This window comes from Kwoniella dejecticola, chromosome 6, assembly GCF_000512565.2.
Source record: "Kwoniella dejecticola CBS 10117 chromosome 6, complete sequence".
In the NCBI taxonomy this organism is placed as follows: Eukaryota; Fungi; Basidiomycota; class Tremellomycetes; order Tremellales; family Cryptococcaceae; genus Kwoniella; species Kwoniella dejecticola.
In genome coordinates this window covers 1,693,328-1,714,004 of record NC_089306.1, presented here as the reverse complement: position 1 = coordinate 1,714,004, position 20,677 = coordinate 1,693,328, and the positions used below count along the sequence as shown (strand labels likewise).

The following is a 20,677-nucleotide window of genomic DNA, read 5'->3' as shown; positions in this document are numbered from 1 at the left end:
TCGTCCTAATTGCTTTTCGATCATATGCTGTCCCCCTTCCTGTCCTTTGATTATCTCATGTTCTCCAGTATTGTGCCCACGCCCCGCTCTGATGGAACTCACCTTCAGATCTTGCGAATCGTCATTCTTGCCTTTCTGCTCTTCTTGCCCCACCGCTCTTCTTGCCCAACCGCTCTTCTTGCCTCTCTGGATCGCCTTATTCCCTCATACTTCATTCTCTCCAAATTCATTTTTGTCCATCAAGCGAGCAAAGAGACCAGTGCTGACTCCGTGCTGTCACATATTAGGTTCATTCGATAGGCCAATCTGCCTGAATGCTATTCAGCCGATCACGACCATTTTTTCCTGCTCGTGGTGCTTCGTCGTCCTGGCCCGCTGTCAGGCGATCGCACGTGTACCTGATGTAAGATGTTACATATGCATATCACTTTCTCAACAAAGAAGCCATCACACTTAATTCTCTTGTGATCTTACGTCAAACCCCATTATCAATTGCGCGTGTGTATCGATGGTTCGAAACATGCGGGACTTGACGGCGATGGTCGGCACTCATAATGCAACAATTGAGGGCACTTCACGTCATTTTGCCTAGTTGCACCTTCTCTACTAAACGTTGTTGCCCATAGGCGGCTGGACAATAGTCCTATCAAGCACCCCTCCCTCTCCCTTTCCTAAGCCCGTGTCGCTCAATCCCTGTCCGGAAGAAGGTAATCCACCATGAACGAGGTATCCTGAGGATTTATCCCCCTTCGCATCGGGGGTGGGCGGTACGTGATACGCGAATGAAATTTGGTGGGAGGGCGGTAATGGGATCTCTGTCGCTTTTTCCACGCTTGATTCTAAGTTCAAGTTTGGCTTTGTGTTCTCGTTCGATCTGATATCGGATGATCGAGGGTGTCGAGGTCCAGGAGCGATCGCGTATGGGTTGATATCCGGCGGAGGAGGTGGAATGTCTTCTCCTCGCTCATGGCTCTTCCTATCGTGCCGGTGGTGTGCTCCTTGAGTCTCGACATTGGTATTCCTGTCCAAGTCGGGATTGATGGGCGTCACTTCTTCCTCGTTGTCGTTGAACGAATTCTTGGAGGAGGAAGGATGAGACTCTTCAGGACGTTCGAGCGTGCTTTCGGAAATAGGTTGTCCGGTCTTCTTAGATTCGCCTTCGAGGATCTTATCTGGGTTGTTAGTCATCTTACCGACTAAAGGCACGTTCGAATCAGCTTAATACTCAAAAACGCATCGAGTTGCGTTCAGAAAAAAATTATGACCAAGTGGCAATGGATGGAGGTGAAAGGGGGAACTGTGAGGGAGGCCACTCACCTACTTGCTCGACCTGGCCTGAGATCTTCTCGCCCATGGACGGTTCATGAGTCTCAGGGAAGTAAGAGTCTCTACGCGGGCAAACATCGAATTCAGTTCTATCGCTTGCAGACATTCCCGCGGGGTGGCGTGTGATGATCTCGGAGGAGCAGTATAGTACATCGCCCCTTTGTGTAAGGTGATTGACTCACGATGTGTGTCCTGACATCTGATGCGTGCGCTCGAATTTTTCATTCAATGTGAGACGCGAATTTAGTCAGGTAAGTGGACAGTGACGGTGAGAGTCCGTTGGATTGATATTACCTCTCATCTTGCATTATATATGCACCTTCTCCCTACTGACACTGACGAAGAAGCGAACAAGCCAACGAGTGATGCTTGATGTATGATGACGAATGACATAATGGACTAGGAATGATGAAATGACATGACAAGACATGCAATGAGATGAAATCCTTGTCCTTGTTTGATGGTCATGACGACAATACAATAATGCATGAGTACAGTAAAGCGTTGTCGAAAGGACCTGCCGTGCTGCATCTCTCTCGGAATTGGGTCCAGATCCTTAGACAAGACAAAACACTAAACCTCCGCTCAGCGCTCTGTCGTGCTGCTGCAAATGCAGATGCAAATGCAAGTGCAAGTGCAGGCGCAGACGCAGACGCACCTCATACGCTTACAGACACGACGTTATTGCGTTTTCTAGTGCAGCCTGACGATAATCTCATGGGTCACATTACCTGACAATTCTCATTGGCTGCGAGACAGGCTTCATTTCGCGTACTGAAGATGAACAGATGAATCCAAACTTAGACCGCTCTCAGCTCGGATTGACATGCTGGTCGTCGCATTCCTGAATTCTCGGAGAGACCACGGCGGCATCAATTAAAAGCAGGTGCCGGGCGTCGATCACCCGATTACGTTACGGATAAATATCTATCCTCGAACGATTTCTTGCTGTATGCGGATAAGATTCTTCTTACGACGCTCGCTTAAGATATTGCAACTGCAATATACATGCTCCCTTGCATCTTTCTGTAATCGAATCAGATCAAAACTGCTTTAGGCATATATCAACATCCCATCATCATGTTGTCCCCAAGTCCGCTGGACATTCTACCACTGATCATCGACTCATCGTCCGATACCTTCCCCCTATATCTCGACTGAACCTCTAAATCTCGCAAATAAGGACACAACATGATCGCCTGGATCTGTACGTACATCTACGAGAAATACCTCCTCAAGCGAGACCCACCATCGAGCCCTCCTATATGACGCATGATTATTTTCCCCATACCCTCAAGAGGCCAGAACGCTCTTGTAGCTAGCTGTAGGAGCCAATCAGCCAAGCTTCGCTCGGTCACTTCTTCACACCCGCAGAGGGTAATGGCGGACTACTTTCCCTCATCCACGACGGCATATCCTCGATCCCTTCGAACGTACTTGAATACCTCAGCGGACTCGGACTCTTCGGTACGGGCGACTTGGGCGGTAGAGTGGATCTGAGTAATGAGGGGGGTTTCACTCGTGAGATCTTGTGTATGATCGTAGATGAAGAACTCGACAACGAGGTATGGCTATCTTGTGAATCGGAATCTTTAGTCCTGGTATCTGTTTCCATCTCGACCTTCAGGATTGGGCTGTCAGATGGTGATATTGATTTTGGGGATATCAGTGATGAGGACGTTAGAGGAGGAGGGAAGTTAGGCGAGGGATTGTCGTTTGAAGATTGACTTAAACTTGGTCCGGAATTCCTCTTTTTCGGTCGAACGCCTTCTCCTTCTCCTTCGACAACAATCGGGCTACTGGGGATTCTCGACATTCTAGAAGCTTTAGAATAAAGAGAAGGCGAATAGATGGTTCCGGAATTCAGCTTGGTATTCACCTCAGTCTTTGAAGGCGAATACGGATCACTCATCTCCCCTTCATCGTCGGCAATAACTGTATCGTGTTGACCACTTCCGAGCGCACTGGTCGTCGCAGTCATCCGGGAACTATCGGCTGCGCCCGCAAGATGATCATGATCGTCGAAAACCCTAGAAGTGTCAATCGTTGCTTGGGTCTGTGTTGAAGATCTGAAATTGATCGTAGGACTAGACTGATCGAATTTGGGTGGGAAAGAATACGTCGAGGAAAGTGTGTATGGTGCAGGAGAAGGTTCGGGTTTGGGGAATCGGACGGATCCCATCGAAGGTGTTCTCTCATGTCCCCGATCTTCATCGTCATCGTCACCAGCATCCCCATTCTTCTTGGAAGCTGTTTGGGGTGTATAAAGTGGCTGAGTATATGGAGTGGACGGAGGTATGTTTTCTATGTCATCAATTTGCAAAGGTTGTTTATGGTTGAAATATTCTTCCTGCTGTGGGTGAGGTTGAGAATGTGCATGTGGATGATACTGATTCGTCATGCCCCGGGAATATTGCTGATTATACTGAGGGTCGTCGTGCTGATGATAATTTGGTGGATATTGATGATGATTCTCGTGCTCGTGCTCGTGCTCATATTCATGGCCATAGCGATCGATCGGATGTCGTTCTTGACCTTGTCTTTGAGACTGAATTTGACTATCTCTATACTGCTGAAAAGACGTCCTAGGAGGGACGTAAGTCGAAGCTGGTGATCTCGGATAATAGCTCTTCCTAGAGTTCGAATACGAATTCGTGGTCTGTACTGATCTTACACTCCTAGCTCCATTTGTCGATTTCAGGTCTTCGAGATACGCTGGATCATTAGACATGTAACTGAGGTACGATCTCCGATGATGACTTATCGGCGGTCGTATATTTTGGGGGTATACAACTTCTTGATCCGATACTGCGCCTATTGGATCCGGATTATATGGAATGTAATTTGAAAGAGGTCTTGGATTGCCGTGCGCAATGAACGAAGAGGAAGAATCGTTCGAAGGTCTTGGTCGATTATTCCACGGTTCATACTCGTACCGATCATCGCCTTCGTAGCCGTAATCGTATTCGAAGGGTGGCTGATGTCCGAAACTCGAGACTGTCGTATTCCTTTTATGCCACCCCTGGGCATTCGGCGGTTCTTGAAGATGGATATACGCTCCAGCTTGGGCTTGATTTCCCGATAAGTACAACGATTGAGGCGTTACTCTTTCCCATCCTGGAGGAAACCCATTCCCATCGGTATTCCCACTGACGTTGATGCCGATGCCGGATTTAGCTAATTGTTGTTGGGCTTGAGCTCTTTTCAAATCAGTCAAATAAGCTGTCTTCCTCCACAACTTCTTGCTCCTTCTCCCAGAGCCTTCTCGGGGTAAATGGTGGGATCCACCCCACATTCCTTGGCCATGGGGAGGGACATTACCATAAGCGGTGCCGGTGTCGGGTAATAGACCATTGGCGCTACTGGAAGATAAGAATGAACTCAATCTCTCATCTTGAGGATGTATTTGATTCCTACTTTTCCTCTTATCTTTTCGAGACGGAATTTGAAAACGACGATTTCCGTGACGACGTCGAAGACATGCAGGGAAATAAGGCTTGTTGGTGCCCCTTAATAAGGAGTAGATGCAGATGAGGGTGATGAGGAATAAGACCGATCCGAAGATGAGGAATACTTGGGCTGATGAACATGCAGATACAGTAAAATAATTACATCAGCTAAGCTGGACCGTGAACACTCAGATCACTCAGAACACTCAGAAACTATCAGGAAAAGTTGAATTGAGAAGGTATGGGAGAAACGAAACGAGAAAGCACAAGCACCCACTGGAATGAGCTTGGAACCAATCTTCGTCGCCTGATCCTTGATCATGCGTCAAATGAGGTTCGGCGACTCTTACAAACAAGGTCCGACCCACAGCTTTCCTTGCCATTTTCTTCTGATTCCAATTCTGACACTTGCCACCTTCAGAGTATAGGGATTGTTTTTACAATTTTTCACGAGCAAGACTGATATCAAGTCCACTGAGTCTGCAAATCCCAATGGCAATGGCGAGGCGAAGTTATCAAAGCTACTTATCTCGATACGAATCAAATCATGATCCCCTTTCACCGTCTATTTAATTATACCATTCTCCCACGTACAGCGAGTGCGAAGACAGCAGCTGTCGATTCCCTCATTCCTTTCGAACGCATTTTGCATATCGCTATATCGCCATAATCGGTCAAGACCACGTCGAGCATGCCATTGACGGCTGATCAAGAAAGGAGAAACGTATTTTATCGACACCTAATATCAGCTTGCCCTTGGACAAAGGTACCTTTCAGTGCTTTCATAGGGAAACATACTTGGCGTATACTAGCATTTGAAGTTGAACAAAGGAACATACCGAGCCAGCTTTGAAGTCTGATTTGTATCATTTCGTTTCATTCCTATGCATATTTGACAACTCAGCATCAAGCTGTTCAAAATTCAATCGATCTATCGTAAAAACCCAAAATTCCATGCGGGGAGTCATAATTGGTATGAGTGTATATACAATGAACATCATGCTTTGTGTGACTTTATGTGTGTATGCCTAATGCCTACTGAACTTATGGACCCAATCCGCACAGCGCATTGAGGAGATACAGTACACAGTATGTAATGGTAAAAACAGACAAAATCGGATTCGTAAAGTCGTAATATCGTTAAGTGAGTGTATTTTCGTGAATTGCCTTCTTTCTTCTTCTTCTCCTTTCTCAGATCGTATAAGACCAGCTGCCGACCTTCTATGTCTGTTATTGTCGTTGCCACTGCCTAGGTGGATGTGTATCTTTACCATCCGGCAGTACCATCTCCAGCTCTGAATCCCTCGGCTTCCAGGAAAACAGGCAAATAACCCATCATCCTTGCGCCCATTGCGCTATGTCCCTGCTCAGTCGACTCGGCATCATCTTCTTCTTCCTCCCCTTCGACTTCCACAACCATATCCACATCGCCATTATCACCGGGACCACTTCCATCTCCATTGCCACTACCAAGCAATTCACCCAATCTCATTCCGCTTCCAGGTGCAGATAATTGACTATCCCTATTATCCATCTGACCAGCCAATCTGCTCATTCCTTGGTATTCGGGAGTCTCGACAGCAGGTGAACAAGGGAATAAAGCTGGTTGCAAATTCGGCGGTTGAGAAGGCCAAAGTAACGTAGGTTCGATCGACGAATCTACTTCGATTTGAGGTTGAGAGTGCGGCGGAAATTGCGGTTGAGACGATCGAGTCGGAGTCGCCATGTTGGACCCACCATTTCCGGCTGGGAATCTCCATCCGTTCATTGAGGGATGTACAGCTTGCGGAGTTAGATTGAGTCTCCTCCTGCCCATAGGTGTGATTGTACCAGACGGAGACTCAAACATTCTCCTGGGTGCCGGTAAATCGAATGAAATCGAAGGTCCAGCTGCATCAGGTGTGAATGTTATGGATTTCCTGTATTCCAGCTTGGGGGATGCTGATCGTCGACCTGGACCTGGAGCGACTGGTGAGGCTGTTGCTAAGTACAGCGCAGTATGCGATTCCGAAAGAGAGGACTGATGTAGACCGATGAGAGATGGCGGTCTTTGCGGTTTTGGGTCGCGAATATTGGGTGAAGGCGGGGGTAAAGCGGAATGTGATAGGGCCGATCGATGTCCCCTCATCGGCGCACCAGGCGCTATCGACCCTCTGCGTTTCGATGTTGACACTGGACTGGGGGTCCTAGGTGGTCGATCGAATTGACTCGTGAACAACCCAGCGGGCTGAGTACTTCCGACTTGAGACATCTTGTCGTCGTCGTCATCTAGCATATCGTCTTGATCGTTCTCGTTATCGGACACTAAGAATGACTTTTCCATTTGAATGATCTCTTCTAGCACGTCTCGCATATCTTTGCCCATCCCGAACGGCAATGGATCCGGGGTATGTTTTCTGCCTTTTCTAGATTGTGAAGCTGATTTGCTACCTGAACGCGAGTGTGTCGGACGCTTAGTAGTCGATGTTGGGATGGCGGGAAACTGAGGTTGGGCGAATTCGGACTGAAGCCACTCTGCTTCATCCTCATCTTCCATAATAGCTGCTCCGATGTTCACGTTCCCACCATATCCTGCACCGCCTTTCCGCGAAGACGTACTGGCTGATGAAGGATTTCGAGACAAGCTGCCACCTAATCCCCAATTCGAAGAAGACATCGAGGTGATCGAACTTGCTATAGACGGGTTACGTGAATGGGAATGACCGCCTATCAAGTCTGGGACAGATCTTGAAGAAGATGACGAGACAGACATCATCGTACTCCGACTCGTACTGATTGAGCTTGCTAAACTTCCTTCCGCCCTTCGTTTTCTCCGCTCTTCTTTGCGCTCTTGCCGACGTAGATCAGCTTGAGCCAATCGTCGATAATGCGATGCATTCCAATCTCCAACATCTTGATTCGATGACGACGAAGCGATCGAGGTAGAAGATGCGGAAGAGGCGTTTCGCGACAGGGATGCTGAAACCGCTGACGATATTGTCGGATGCTGGTGATGCGATTGTATGGGCTGAGTACTGCATTCTGTGGGCTTGTAGCATAGGGAAGAGAATGCGTCGGATCTTGCGCAGGCTAAGGGATCATAACGTCAGCGCACAATCATCGAGCCATCAAAGCGCAAACCAAGCTACTCACAGACACTACAGTAGATACCACCATCTTGCGTAGGGTTACCGCAAAAGCACCGACTTTTACTACTTGGGCTAGGTGACAGACTACTCTCGGAGTCACTCAACCCATCTTCCCCGTATTTCCCACTTTGCGATTGTTGCGCGAACATCCCTCGGGATTTGCTGCTTGACGCTGTCGGGCGTTTGAGGTGTTGGTTGGGTGTGCGAGATTCATACAAGGGGTAAGGTTGGCGATTGTGTGGGTGGTCCGGGTGGAAAACAGGTACAGAGGTTTTGGAAGGCATCGAGGGGTACGAAAGGGGCAAAAGAGGATGACGATGAAACGGCTTGAGGATGGATTGAGCTCAGCTCAAATGGGAAGCGGTGGGTGGCGTTCGTCTCGATGCTGTGCTTTACTGAGCTGATGTGATGATTGGCGATCGATGTGTGGGAAGTTGATGGATCGTCGTCCGGCAAGATACGCGTTGAATGAACTGATGTCGATCACTGATCACTGATCACTGATCATCTGTCGAACTGAATTCTCGTTTGAACCAAGTAACAATCATTCGTCTAGCGAAAGAAAGTCATCAATTGGCAGTATACAGATGCCATTCGCAAGGGTGGATGACGAGGTACGCTAATGCAGTGGATCCGTCAGATGTCCAGTGTCGTTTATTATGATGATGATGTATTCTAATTGTTGAAAGATAAACAAGTGCAATCGATCCTTCGAGGGTTTGGCGAGTGACAGGGGGGCAAACTTCGTTCAACGAGAGATACAGGGTACGACTAAGGATATCTTGACGAGGTGTTGAAATGTTTATACCTCAGCTGCTCGTTCCAACCCAGAGTCAAGGGCAGCCTGGACGACAGCACAGCACATCCTAAAAATCCAAACAAGTCAACAGCCGAAAAGCAAAGCCAAAAGAAAAAGAAAAACCAAACACGTCCAAGAATACAAAGAATACACAAGAAAACGCGTCAAGTTCGCGTTGCAATCACAATTTTACTATTCAGATGTTTAATTTACCCTGAGTCATCCTAAAATCGTGGTACCGTAAATTCTCCGATCAAAGGGAACGCTCAAAGATTCGAAGACGCGTCGAAGGTAAACGAATGACTACACTGAAAACGTCTGGTTTAAAACCAGATGAAAAGTTGAATTGCTTGATCGAAGAGGCGTCGACGATGCCGCAGCCATCAACGAAGACTCCGCATCCTTGGCTGAACTTGGCGCTGCGGAGTCAAAGCCATCAAGTCGATTGATTATATCTGTACTCATACCATGTTCAGCTCGACGAGGAGATGCGTTTGTGCTGGCGCAATTCAGATCATCACAGAGATCGTCAACGCGCTTCCGTGTACAAACCAGACTAGGGTTAAAAGGAATCCAGAATCGATGATGCTGCAACATCAACAGGGCTTGAAGAAACAAGACTGGGTCGACACCCCTTCTCCTGACACAATGTGCTTTCATCGACACAAATAAGCATGCCGGAAATAGGATTCGCGAGTCCAAATATAGCTGGTGAACATCCGAATACATCCACATCTATTTATCAAGATGTCAGTCGACAATGCAATTAGGGAAATTGTGACAACGCGAAGATCAAATTCAACGTCGACATCATCGTATAAACATCTCTGAGCGGTGAGAGGACGGTCAAGCAGGGAGGTGACAAGAGAGATACTCCATGCTTGAAGAGGGATTCAATTCCATTCTACTGATCGTCTTTTTCGCTCCAAGAGTCTTTTAGCTTTCTTGACGTCCCTAGCTTCCACAAGGATATTCGCCGTGTGGAAAGTCGAGGAGTATAACATCCGGATTGGCTTAGACGTAGACGTCAACAAGTCGGAAAAGCGAGTCACAAGTCCTGATTTATCTGTCCCACACCGAACCGAACAAATCGATTGTTAGCGATCTTCTATCATCTATCAACTAATAAACTAATAATCAACGTCATGAGGCGACGAAAATACTCACCAAGATGATAAGCCCCTTCTTCATCATCTCCGCCCTCATCTGCACTTTGATCATGGTCATTTTCATGATCACCTATCCCTCTAAGATCCAATTGAAGACACCTTTTCTTGCCTGTACCCCTCTCACGCTCATCGTCTTCGGCACGAACATCCTTACCAGACCATTTTATAGGTACTTCACCGACGGAATACTCGGACCTATTATCGTCTTCGAAGATATCAAAGTTCGTGCTCCTATCAGACGGAGTCGGAGGCAAGGAGTACGCGTACTTCGAGTCTAGATTTCCTTCTTTTTCTCGATGCGCTTGCCCGAACCTGATAGGAGCTTCTCTTTCTAAGGGCGGGGTGAAGAATTGCCCATTGAACCCATTGTCTGGCTCAATGTCGGAATGTACGGACTCCCCCTCTGAATGGGAATAATACTCTTCTTCCTCTTCATCTTCATCATAACCTTGAAACAGTTCGCCACCTGATTGGATCAACTCGCTGGCTTTCCCATATTCCTCATCGTTATCCTCGCTGAACATGCGCCTCAAAACGCTGATCTCCGTCACTAAGCTAGATCCATCCTCGTTCCTCGTATCACTGATGAAAGGTCTAGATCTCGGTCTAGGTTGGGATCTCTCGATACGAAGACTAGCTGACACCTCACTCTCCGTACCATCGTCATCTTCAGCACTATCATCGAATGGTCCCCGAGATCGGATTGGGGTCGACGAGACACGTTCGGGCCAAACCAAGAATTTCCTAATCCGTTCGGCGAACCGATTCTCGGCGGACTTGCTATATCCGATACAAGCCAAAGGGGACGATAGGACCGTGATTTCTGGTGTAGGAGCTGCGACAGAGGAGGAATGGGCATGCATGGGCGAAGAAGAGGGATGGGAGGGTGTGAGAGGTGTCAAGAGGGATCGACGGCGCGGGGAAGGCGTTGCTGACGGGTCGACTTGCCCTGTGTACGAGGCGAGCGTACAGTCAGCTTGATTTCCATTACTCGGGATGGGCCAGAAAACGGACAGATACTTACATCCTTGATTGGCGAAGATATTTCTGGCTTTCTCAAAATCGCTCTCTTTGACTAATAGGAAATCGGTAAAGTAGCTCGATTGGTATAAAATCGAAATACCAGCTTTGGCTAGAGGTGCTGACACATGACGTAGATGAGGGGAGTCTGAGTCATCAACATAGTGGATTAAGATCAGCACAGCTTGCCCAATGAAGCAATTGATCAATGGATCAATCAATCAAACACATTGATTCATGTTGCATATGGACACTCACCGTAATTGCCAATCTCATCTTGATCTCCACTGGAAATCTCAAACACCCTCCAACTACTCGAGATCACAATCTCTCCTTTTTCTTCTAGACTGACCGTACTCCATTCGTGCGTAATTAAATACAAGGAACCGAAGATCGCCATCTATAATCAAGGACATAAATTAAATGATCAGCGACCGACTAACCATGATCATCGATCCTGACAACGTTGAAACGACATTGAAATTGATATTGATCAACAGAGATTCGTAAGATATGATATCCGGCTGGATCAGCAGGTCTGAAGATGGTCAATCAGTACTCACCTCGATCCGATTAGATGTAATATTGAAGAACTCGGACGACTCTTCCGCGCATCGATCGATCGTCCAGTATATTTTGGTTGTGTAGACTTGCGTGAGGGCGATGGGGATGTGCACTATGGCTACTGGGTCTGATAGGGCTCTGTCATTGGCATATATTGTTGTTGTTGGTCGAACGCTAGTCAGCCGTTATCCCCCATACCATACCGATCCGGGTCAGATCAGACCAAACTAGACTGGTCAAAGTGTAAGGTTGGACGTCAAATGAGGATAGAATTGGGAAAGGGACACAGGGAACATACGTTATCGATATAGCAGGCATGTTGACGATGATTTTCTCCTCGTATTACTGTAACTTCTCATGTGACTAGTAATGCAACAAAGAAACAAACATCCAAACAGGCGAGTTCTCAGAATCAACCAGCAGAAAGAAAAGTGAAATCCGAGGAAGGTTACATGAAAATGAGCTCTACCGTCTATCGTCTGTTTATATATGTGAATGACCCCGCTCAGTGTGAGATACGGTATAAAATAACAGCTCCATCCATCTCCAATTTGTGTCCTTCTTCGATCTCAGTAGAAGTAAAGTTACGATCAAAATGGTCTTTTTTCTCCGTGGCTCCGGCTCCCCATCATGGGGGACAAAGTATAGCGTAGCGCAGCAAAACATGGATAGCATGAACTCTAAAGGCGTAACATAGCTGTGTGCTGTGTCTGGAGATAGGATGATCAAATGGGGATGGGTTCGATGGTGGCTTATTGGTGGGAGATTATTAGACTAGACTGGACCACTGGGATCGATCCATCAAAAGGATAGTACGAATGTCCGATTGAGAATTCGTGTTTCCAAGATGCAAGACGCAAGATGTAAGGACTGCAGGCTTCTTCTCGTTGTGTGCTGTATCTCCTGCCTGGGAGGGTAATGACTGCGACTGCGAGGATTCTGCAATTACGACGCCGAGTCGGAGGCTTAAGCTGAAGTGTAAGCTGAGACTGAGGCTGGCTGACGGATTTGATCCGCCCGATATTGATTTTGATGGTCATGAAGATGAGGGGTCCTTTGAATTGATTGATGCATCATGAGTGGGGTATAGTTGATTATACGTTCTCTTTTGTCTAATCAGGGAATTGACCAGAATCGATGCTCAGGGGAGGTGAGTGGGGACATGATTTGCGTTCTCATCGTCATGCTGATCTAAGCATTTTCCAATCAGTATGACCGTATGATCATGGCTTGAGCTTGAGCCAATGGCTTTGGCATTTATGGTAGCTAAGTACAGTAAGTGAGTAATTGGAAAGTGGGGATGATGTACCGAAAGGGGCTTTTCGATCGTTGATCGTTGATGCTTTGATGCATCATTTCTTTTCTATTGTTTATAGTTTCTTGTTTCTTCAATTAGCAATCTCCGTCTTAAGTCCACGTATCGGTTTGTTCGACGAGAACAGCGACATATCAGAGCGAAAGACATCGGTGTTATCGTGTTCGTGTTTGTGATTGTAATTGTGTATATCATCCAGGGCGATCAGTGCGTTTACTAGTCCGTTTTGATCGGGTACACGACTCATCTTCATTCGTTCGTTCAACAAATCAGCCATGAATGAACGCTAGTCGTCCATGTATGTATGTATGGCTCGGTATTCAGTACTTGGTCAATTCTCATTGGAATTGTGACAGCTGATCTGCACCTGCACCTTTGCTGGAGCTCTGAGTTTGACCTCCTGTGATCCGAAGGTAGTGACATCCGAAGGCGCTTTCGATTTGTTAAGCTTTGCGTCCTTAGGCGAGCGCAGGGCAGTAAGACAAGCCCTGATCAGGGAGAAGCACAAAGAACAAAAAGTTGTCGTTGTTGAGATTAAATCGGAACGAAGCGAAGCGAAAGGAACCGAAAGGAGGGAGTCAGGTTAGCTCTTTACCTAGTGATAAATGTCGGGTATCTCCGTTGTGAGGCATCCGTTGGTCAGCGAGTCCACTCAAACCAGCTTGGACGATGGGCGCACACGCATCAATGATCAATGTCATAGAACAACGGACAACGATAACCAGAATGCTCGATTGGGGAAGACCGACAGGAGGGAAGAAATCAGAAATCGCTGGCCTCTTTGAGTTGAATCCGACCCGATGCCTCCGCTTCTTGAACTTTGTCTGCTCTGAGGGATCTCGGATAGGATGGATACAGGTTTATACGTTTCTTACATGCACATGCCATCGTACGTACATACGTACACACAACACAACACTGATCTGATGTACCATGGTCGCCTCGCCTTCCCTAAGAATCAAGCCTAGCACGCAAGCAGCCCATTCCTACCTTCGTGTCGCCTCACGTGTCTGGGACAACAAGTCTGAAATCCCAATTATACTATACAGCTTTATCACCTACAGACCTCCTACTCTCCTGAGTCCTGCATCTCCTGCATCTCCTGCATTTCCTGCTGATGCACATGATCTCGCCTAAGAACCACTTCGCCGATCCCGTTGCGAGAGGAACATGAGGCTAGCAGTTGCCTAATCGGAGCAAGAGCAGATTTGCCGAGTGGAAATTGTATTTCTTCTTCAGCCTTTCGACACTTTCTTGGTCGTTATGAATCCTGTGAAGACATGCATCAACTCAGCATGGCCCATACGAGTCAAGCTCGATGTACACGTGATTGATACCCCGGAAGCCGAGCGCATGATGACTGAGAAGAGAAGTAGAAGTAGAGGATTTTTCGACTTAAGAGTATTGGGAGATAAAGGAGGTACATGAGAATACGGATATCCATCGGAATTGCTAACTCACCCATCATAGTATGTTGCACCCAGCTGTATCCCAATTACCCAAAATTAGTAAAATGGACGTACAGTGGGGATGATGCTGCGCGGATGACTAATCCGAACGACTTACAAGCGCATCTGATTTACGATAACCTTCCATCAAACTGCGTGTGCATTTTAGCATACGTTACTCCTCTAGGGGTATTTGGAATCGGGCTTGACTCACTCGAAGAATCCCATCCTACGTTTCTCGAAGCTACAACCAAGATCTCGGTCTCAGCGCACATGATTCTAGATTCCAAATCTACGCCAGACCACGAATGGCGGGGAACTCCTGGAGAAGCGGACGTACTACTGTTGTTCCACTGCTTGCCTAATGATTAGCCATCTTGTCCTCGCTGCACAAATCAGGTAGTGTATCAGACTTACTGATCCGCACTGCACGAGGATCTATTTTCGGGTAGAGATGTCATTTGCTCATTAGCTCGTATACGCAAAAGAAGGAGATTCAATGGGAGTAGGGGACTCACGCATTTCTCCCAACTCATCGACATATACTGCTCAATAGCAATCAGCTCTAATCATTCCGGCGACTATGCGACCAGACTACATCTTATATGACGTACGAGGTGAGGCGAAGAAATCGTATCTAAAAAGATTGCAGTCAGCTGGTGTGACGCTCCAAACTCAACGAAGACACAGAGCTTACATAGCAAACAAAACATCTTCACATGTTATACCCTGTCAACAGAGCATTCGAAAGTCAATAAGGAAAAGGCGTATATCAAAATGCGTCGTGAGATTGCCCCGGGAACTCACCATCCGATTTCGTACTCTTATAGACCAACCAGTCTCCACATGCCCGATATTCAGCTCTTCTACTATCGGCGAAGTAGCTGGCTGACCACGTTCTTTGATCCCTGTACGACACCATTCAGCTTGGTATGGATCGAAAACGGTGCTCGTCACTTACATTCCTACATGAGCATATTCATGGCGGAGATACCTTTTCAGCAGATGGTACAAGGTGACATAAGGAGGTGCAAGTGGAACTGAGGGACTGACCGTCTCGGTGTCTAGTTTAAGCATGTATTAGCCAATCGAGCAATACCATAAGTCCCATCACACCAGAAGGACTCACCGTCGTAATCTACCCATATAGCCGCAAACATAGGATGCTGGAGAGTAACAGCAAAAGGTTGAATGATCATATCCTCCTCTCTCACCATTTCCCCTTGTGAGATTCGCTCACCTCGATCACATTCCATGCTAAGTATTTCGGATACGGTTTGGGGTCCCAGGTTCTGAGTTGGAGGAGAGGGTGAATCTTTAGCGGTGTGTCGAGTTGTGCAGCTTGTAGATACGATAGTACCTGTTGACACGAGTAGATTGAGCCGCCTCCTTCATGAGATATGACGTTTCTGATGACATGAAGACTTTTCGGAGTGATTATTCACTTACTGGTCCATAACCTGGTCGACTGTTCCAATGTCAATGCATGCAGCCATCAGTAGGTCTGGTGGTATCCAGCTGCAAAAAGGGCTATGACACTTACGATGGCTTGAATGGACCGATAGTAATAGCTGTTATCTACAAGTCAGTATCCAAGCCTGAGAAGGTGAAAGCTTCTGATGAACTCACCAGCATCTCGAGGATTACCAACTGGGTCAATACCCTTTCCCGACATTGTGCTAAGTCGTATCTGATCAACTGACTACCCTTGTGAAGCTCGGTATTCGACGGGTCTTCTGAAGTTCGCGGTCTGCAATCCAGGTTCTGTATCGAGATGAGACTCGTGGGGTTTTCAGTAGTAGCAGGGCTGCGAGCGGTATAGGTGATTGGCTTCGCTGCAAGGTGATGAGTATCTGGTTGTGAGTGATGTTAGTCAAATCAAAGTGAGAAAGGTAAATAAGTGCAGATGATCCTTGACGCAAGGAGGCCTGCTTGAGACGTGAGGTGTTTATCCTCGCACCCAGGAAGTAGAAGATGATTCAACCTTTGAACAAAGGGGCTCGAGCTTGCCAAAGGAGGTAAACACTAGCAATAGCCGTATCTGGGAAATGATGACTATTGACTTGTTGTAGATCCGGACAACGACTCAGTAAGGTATGTAAGCAATATTCCCATGAAAGGTTCGACTGAGCACTGAGCATAGAGTCAGTCAGGAGTCCATCTCGACAGACACTTTCCAGTGAATTGCGTCCGCGTGTCTTGGATGGAAGATGCGATGCCGCGTATTTTTACTGGATGTTGGCCTGATTGGTGGTGAGTTTGGTTCTATACCATGACCCTCCTTTAGCCTATATATATGTATATTCTGGATCTTGATCTTGCTGTTCAATTGCAAACTCTATGAATCATCAAAGATAACGCAATCGATAACCATGATATATTTGAGATATCTGAGATAACGTCCTCGTGGAGAGAAGCAACATTCAGCTCCATCCCCATATCGAGGACGTAGAGGAATCATGTCCATGGTATATAAAGTGATCAGCTCTTCAAGACGAGTTGTCCCCATCATGGAATCTCAACGGCGAGCTTTCTTCGGCAAACATCGGAAAAGCCCACCGTAAGAGTACTCAGCTTGCTTGCGCTTATAGGTTATTTGTCAGCTCAACAACACTCAAAAGTGGAGGCCCCCTACCTGTTACTCGTAAAGTCGATCCCAGAATTACCGGAATAATCACGCAAAGCGAAATATCACCCAATTTTCGAGATTTTCTTCCCCGACGTCACCGATCACAGACCGTAAACATCTCAAGTTCAAGTTCGGCATTACCATCTTCTTGCTCATCGCCTTGCCAATTCATACGATCGCAGCTCGAGACTCACCTGCATAGTCCTTTCTACTGCATCCTGCTGCGTGGAGTCGACTTCCCGCTTCAGCGACGCGGAAAGCACAGGCTTCGAGGGAGGCAGACCCCTCATCTGGACCTCCTACTATTGTGAGTCTGTCAGACAGGCAGACCTCCTTAGCCGGCGGATCTAGTCTTACCGCCTTCCTTTGGCTCAAGGGCAGATGCATCCCTTTCACACATCCTCTGAACCCCTCAGATCCCGTTCAAATCCTTATGACAATGCTGACATGATCATACCATCGTAGACAGAAGAACAAAGGATAATTTCGGATTTTTCGATCATCCGCTCATCTCCGATATCGACTTTCTGGGCGTTTGGGCTTTATGCTCTTGACCCGTCACTTGTACCGGCTCGTTGCAACTGATTGTCACGCTGAGGAAGGAACTCTGATATAATGGGTTTGCTCGCCCTGGGAACGCCGTTGAACTGGGAGGAGACCAAGCCATTAGCAGAACACATAAGGGATCATGGTATAACGCAGTTCCTGAAAACTTGGGACAGATGGAAGGACAATACAGGCAAGGGGCTTCTTTGGGGAGATGAGGTGAGTCGTCTTTCAATTTGAGGTGTCTTTTGGGGCGAACTAAGAGCTGACGATGTAGTTCACAGATCGAATACATGGTAGCATCATTCCACGATGACGAGAAGAGGGTTCTCCTAAGTCTGAGGCAGACTGAGATCTTGACGAAACTACAGAGTGTAACGCTTGATCCTGCATTGGACAAATACAAACCCGAAGGATGGTGAGCGCGCCATTCCTTGTCGTCTCTAACAGCGTCAAAAGGATGTGGCCTGATGGAATAGTTTATCTGTTTCAGTACCGCCATACCAACGTTTCATCCAGAATACGGAAGGTACATGCTAGAATCGACGCCTGGTTTCCCTTTCTCAGGTAATCCGACTTCGCTAGTTGCGGTCGAAGCGGATATGCGATTTCGTCGACAGATCATACGCTCTCACTTGAAGAAACATGAGCTACCTATAACGATCACCGCTTGGCCCAGATTAGGTGTCTCCGATGCAGTCTTCACGGATCCCGAGACGAGGCCTGATACGGAGAAGAGCAGTAGTAAGAGTGAATATGTTGGAGAATTGTTGACGAATCCTCATGCGAGATTTCCGTGAGTACCAGACAGCACGCCTGGCTCTAGCGAACGTGACTGTCATGAGGATATCCTGAGCTCATGTAATTTTCTCAGTACCTTGACCGCAAATATCAGACAACGAAGAGGAAGTAAAGTGGATATAAGGGTACCTCTATTCATTGATGAGAACACGGAAGTGCCGGATGGTATGAAGAGCTCACTGTCGAATGGTCATGCCAGTGAGCAATTTTACAAGTCGTAACTCTCATCAGTGCAAAGCGTGCAAAGCTTGCTGATCGCTCGGATGCGACCGTAGCCCCTGCAAAACCATTACCAGGTACACCTTACATACATATGGACGCCATGGCATTTGGTATGGGATGTTGTTGTCTACAGATCACTTTCCAAGCTTGGAATGTCGACGAAGCTAGGAGCGTCTACGATGCTCTAGTACCGATAGCACCGATAATGGTGAGTGATGTCCATCCAAGAAGCTACGAGTACAACCAACGCTAATCTGTCACATAGCTTGCTTTGACGGCGGCTAGCCCAGCTTTCCGTGGTCAATTAGCAGATGTCGATGCGAGATGGAATGTCATTGCTGCTTCCGTCGATGACAGGACAGAAGAGGAGAGAGGGTTGAAGGTGAGTCGAGGTTCAAGGAGAAACCGGCCAGCCCGCACTAAATAGCCTTGATGCTTTCAGCCGTTGAAGAACAACAAATATCGAATACCCAAATCTCGCTATGACTCGGTCTCGCTTTATTTGTCGAATGACGAGAGGAATAAACCTGAATATCATGATGTTGAGGCTCCGATAAATGAAGGAGTGAGACGGAGACTGTTGGATCACGGTGAGTAGCTTTTTCATGCCTCGTCTCAGCTTTGCTTTCCATATCGAATCTCAAAAAGCAAAAGCTGACGACTTGTCTTGGCGCAGGTCTCGATGACAAGCTCTCATCTCACATCGCCCACCTATTCATCCGCGATCCTCTTGTCCAATTTTCAGAAACCATAGATCAAGATGACGATTCATCCATGGATCATTTCGAGAACATCCAGTCCACTAACTGGCAGACAATTAGATTCAAACCTCCTCCAGTCAATTCGCCTATCGGGTGGAGAGTTGAGTTCCGCTCAATGGAAGTCCAGCTCACCGATTTCGAGAATGCGGCATTCAGTATCTTCATCGTCCTCCTCACTAGAGCGATCCTGAGTTTCGACGTGAATTTCTACATGCCAATTTCCAAGGTGAGTTTCTCTTTTCCCTCTTCTATCCCTAAATCGCTTTGATCCCACAACGGTCAACTATGCATCCGGGTCGCTGATGCTGAGGTTTCAATCAAGGTCGACGAAAACATGCAACGAGCCCAAGAAAGATCCGCTTCTACGTCCCAATCATTCTATTTCCGCAAACACGTATTCCCAGAGGACAAACCCCTATCTCGTTTCGATCTGAACTCTCGACCAGTCTCACCCCCTAATCCTTCTACCCCAATAAGCGTTTCTCCTCGTCAATCGATACATATACCAAACGGGAATGGCAATGGCAACGGTAATGCTAATGAATATCCAAAGGAAGCAACGAGTCGATCGTCTTCGACATGCTCTTCCCCTGTCGAGCCGGAAAATTCAGACGAAGCACCCGAAATGACAATAGACGAGATCATCAACGGGGATGGAAAGTCGTTCCCTGGACTAATGGGGCTGGTCAATGCGTATCTGAATTCACTAAATGTGGATGTTTGTACGAAATGCGATTTGAGAAGGTATCTGGATCTGATTAAATATCGGGCAAAGGGTGAGTCACTGAACATTGCATCACCTGCCAGATTTTGTGGTTTCGAAGCATAAATGCTGATTCCGTGAATCGCTGCCCTTTTCCTTACTAATGCTTACGATCGATTTCCTCTCGGTCATCTTTACCGTCTACGCCGCTTCCCTGTCCGAACGCCCCATCGTTGCCTTTCGATACCTGATTCTGCTTATCACCGAAATGGGGATCGCTCTACAGGTCAACTACTCACACCCGCAACGTGGATAAGGAGCTTCATCACCTCCCATCCAGCTTACAAGCACGACTCGAATGTCACTGATGAGATCAACTATGACTTGGTCAAAGCGATTGACGAGATGTAAGTTTCATCTCTCGGTGTTGCGGATCCTGCATGATTCGATAAGTAGTGTTTAGTCAGCTGATATTGGTGGCCGTTTCTGTACTAGTGAGCGAGGCGTGCGGCCCGCCCCCGAGCTATTAGGCAAAGATCACGTGGGATCAGGACCTACAGGTTGCCTGTAAGAAGTCGATCGCTTCGTCGCCCCATACAGGGGGACGTGAGTGGGCAGAGGGCAGCGCGCAGTAATGGCGGGCTGGCGGATGGTCTTCTTGCTCATGAGTACAGTTTAGATAAGTAAGCAGGAACGCAGAAGAACAGTCTGTCATCTACCATTTGAAACAAGTATAGAATCAATTTGTATTTTTATCTATTTCCGCTCTTGTTCACCTCCAGATAAAGGCAATGCTA

The 20,677-nt window shown here is 47.2% G+C and overlaps 6 protein-coding genes across 6 annotated transcripts; 1 reads left to right on the top strand and 5 right to left on the bottom strand.

Annotated features, from left to right (window-relative positions):
- Positions 1 to 606: 606 nt before the first annotated feature.
- On the bottom strand, positions 607 to 1,432 carry I303_105496 (uncharacterized protein; the record flags this gene model as incomplete). The annotated part of the gene is made up of 2 exons (XM_018408355.1): positions 607 to 1,196; positions 1,318 to 1,432. The coding sequence occupies 2 exons, from the start codon at positions 1,430 to 1,432 to the stop codon at positions 607 to 609; spliced, it is 705 nt and encodes a 234-aa protein (XP_018262046.1).
- Positions 1,433 to 2,680: 1,248 nt separating this feature from the next.
- Positions 2,681 to 5,158, bottom strand: I303_105495 (uncharacterized protein; the record flags this gene model as incomplete). Its single annotated transcript, XM_018408356.1, has 2 exons — positions 2,681 to 4,905; positions 5,053 to 5,158. The coding sequence occupies 2 exons, from the start codon at positions 5,156 to 5,158 to the stop codon at positions 2,681 to 2,683; spliced, it is 2,331 nt and encodes a 776-aa protein (XP_018262047.1).
- An 884-nt stretch (positions 5,159 to 6,042) lies between these two features.
- On the bottom strand, positions 6,043 to 8,187 carry I303_105494 (uncharacterized protein; the record flags this gene model as incomplete). Its single annotated transcript, XM_018408357.1, has 2 exons — positions 6,043 to 7,844; positions 7,908 to 8,187. The coding sequence occupies 2 exons, from the start codon at positions 8,185 to 8,187 to the stop codon at positions 6,043 to 6,045; spliced, it is 2,082 nt and encodes a 693-aa protein (XP_018262048.1).
- A 1,408-nt stretch (positions 8,188 to 9,595) lies between these two features.
- On the bottom strand, positions 9,596 to 11,773 carry I303_105493 (uncharacterized protein; the record flags this gene model as incomplete). Its single annotated transcript, XM_018408358.1, has 6 exons — positions 9,596 to 9,768; positions 9,870 to 10,820; positions 10,896 to 11,039; positions 11,150 to 11,291; positions 11,455 to 11,593; positions 11,754 to 11,773. The coding sequence occupies 6 exons, from the start codon at positions 11,771 to 11,773 to the stop codon at positions 9,596 to 9,598; spliced, it is 1,569 nt and encodes a 522-aa protein (XP_018262049.1).
- Positions 11,774 to 13,946: 2,173 nt separating this feature from the next.
- Positions 13,947 to 15,893, bottom strand: I303_105492 (uncharacterized protein; the record flags this gene model as incomplete). The annotated part of the gene is made up of 15 exons (XM_065969184.1): positions 13,947 to 14,040; positions 14,232 to 14,254; positions 14,337 to 14,370; positions 14,433 to 14,462; positions 14,559 to 14,571; positions 14,636 to 14,656; positions 14,737 to 14,763; positions 14,833 to 14,855; positions 14,916 to 14,947; positions 15,026 to 15,126; positions 15,348 to 15,384; positions 15,459 to 15,578; positions 15,668 to 15,686; positions 15,762 to 15,789; positions 15,848 to 15,893. 15 exons carry the CDS (start codon positions 15,891 to 15,893, stop codon positions 13,947 to 13,949), a joined length of 648 nt encoding a protein of 215 aa, XP_065825256.1.
- Positions 15,894 to 17,462: 1,569 nt separating this feature from the next.
- Positions 17,463 to 20,451, top strand: I303_105491 (uncharacterized protein; the record flags this gene model as incomplete). Its single annotated transcript, XM_065969183.1, has 11 exons — positions 17,463 to 17,612; positions 17,678 to 17,811; positions 17,887 to 18,189; positions 18,268 to 18,392; positions 18,470 to 18,624; positions 18,682 to 18,798; positions 18,859 to 19,006; positions 19,093 to 19,403; positions 19,500 to 19,953; positions 20,167 to 20,287; positions 20,376 to 20,451. 11 exons carry the CDS (start codon positions 17,463 to 17,465, stop codon positions 20,449 to 20,451), a joined length of 2,094 nt encoding a protein of 697 aa, XP_065825255.1.
- Positions 20,452 to 20,677: the final 226 nt, after the last annotated feature.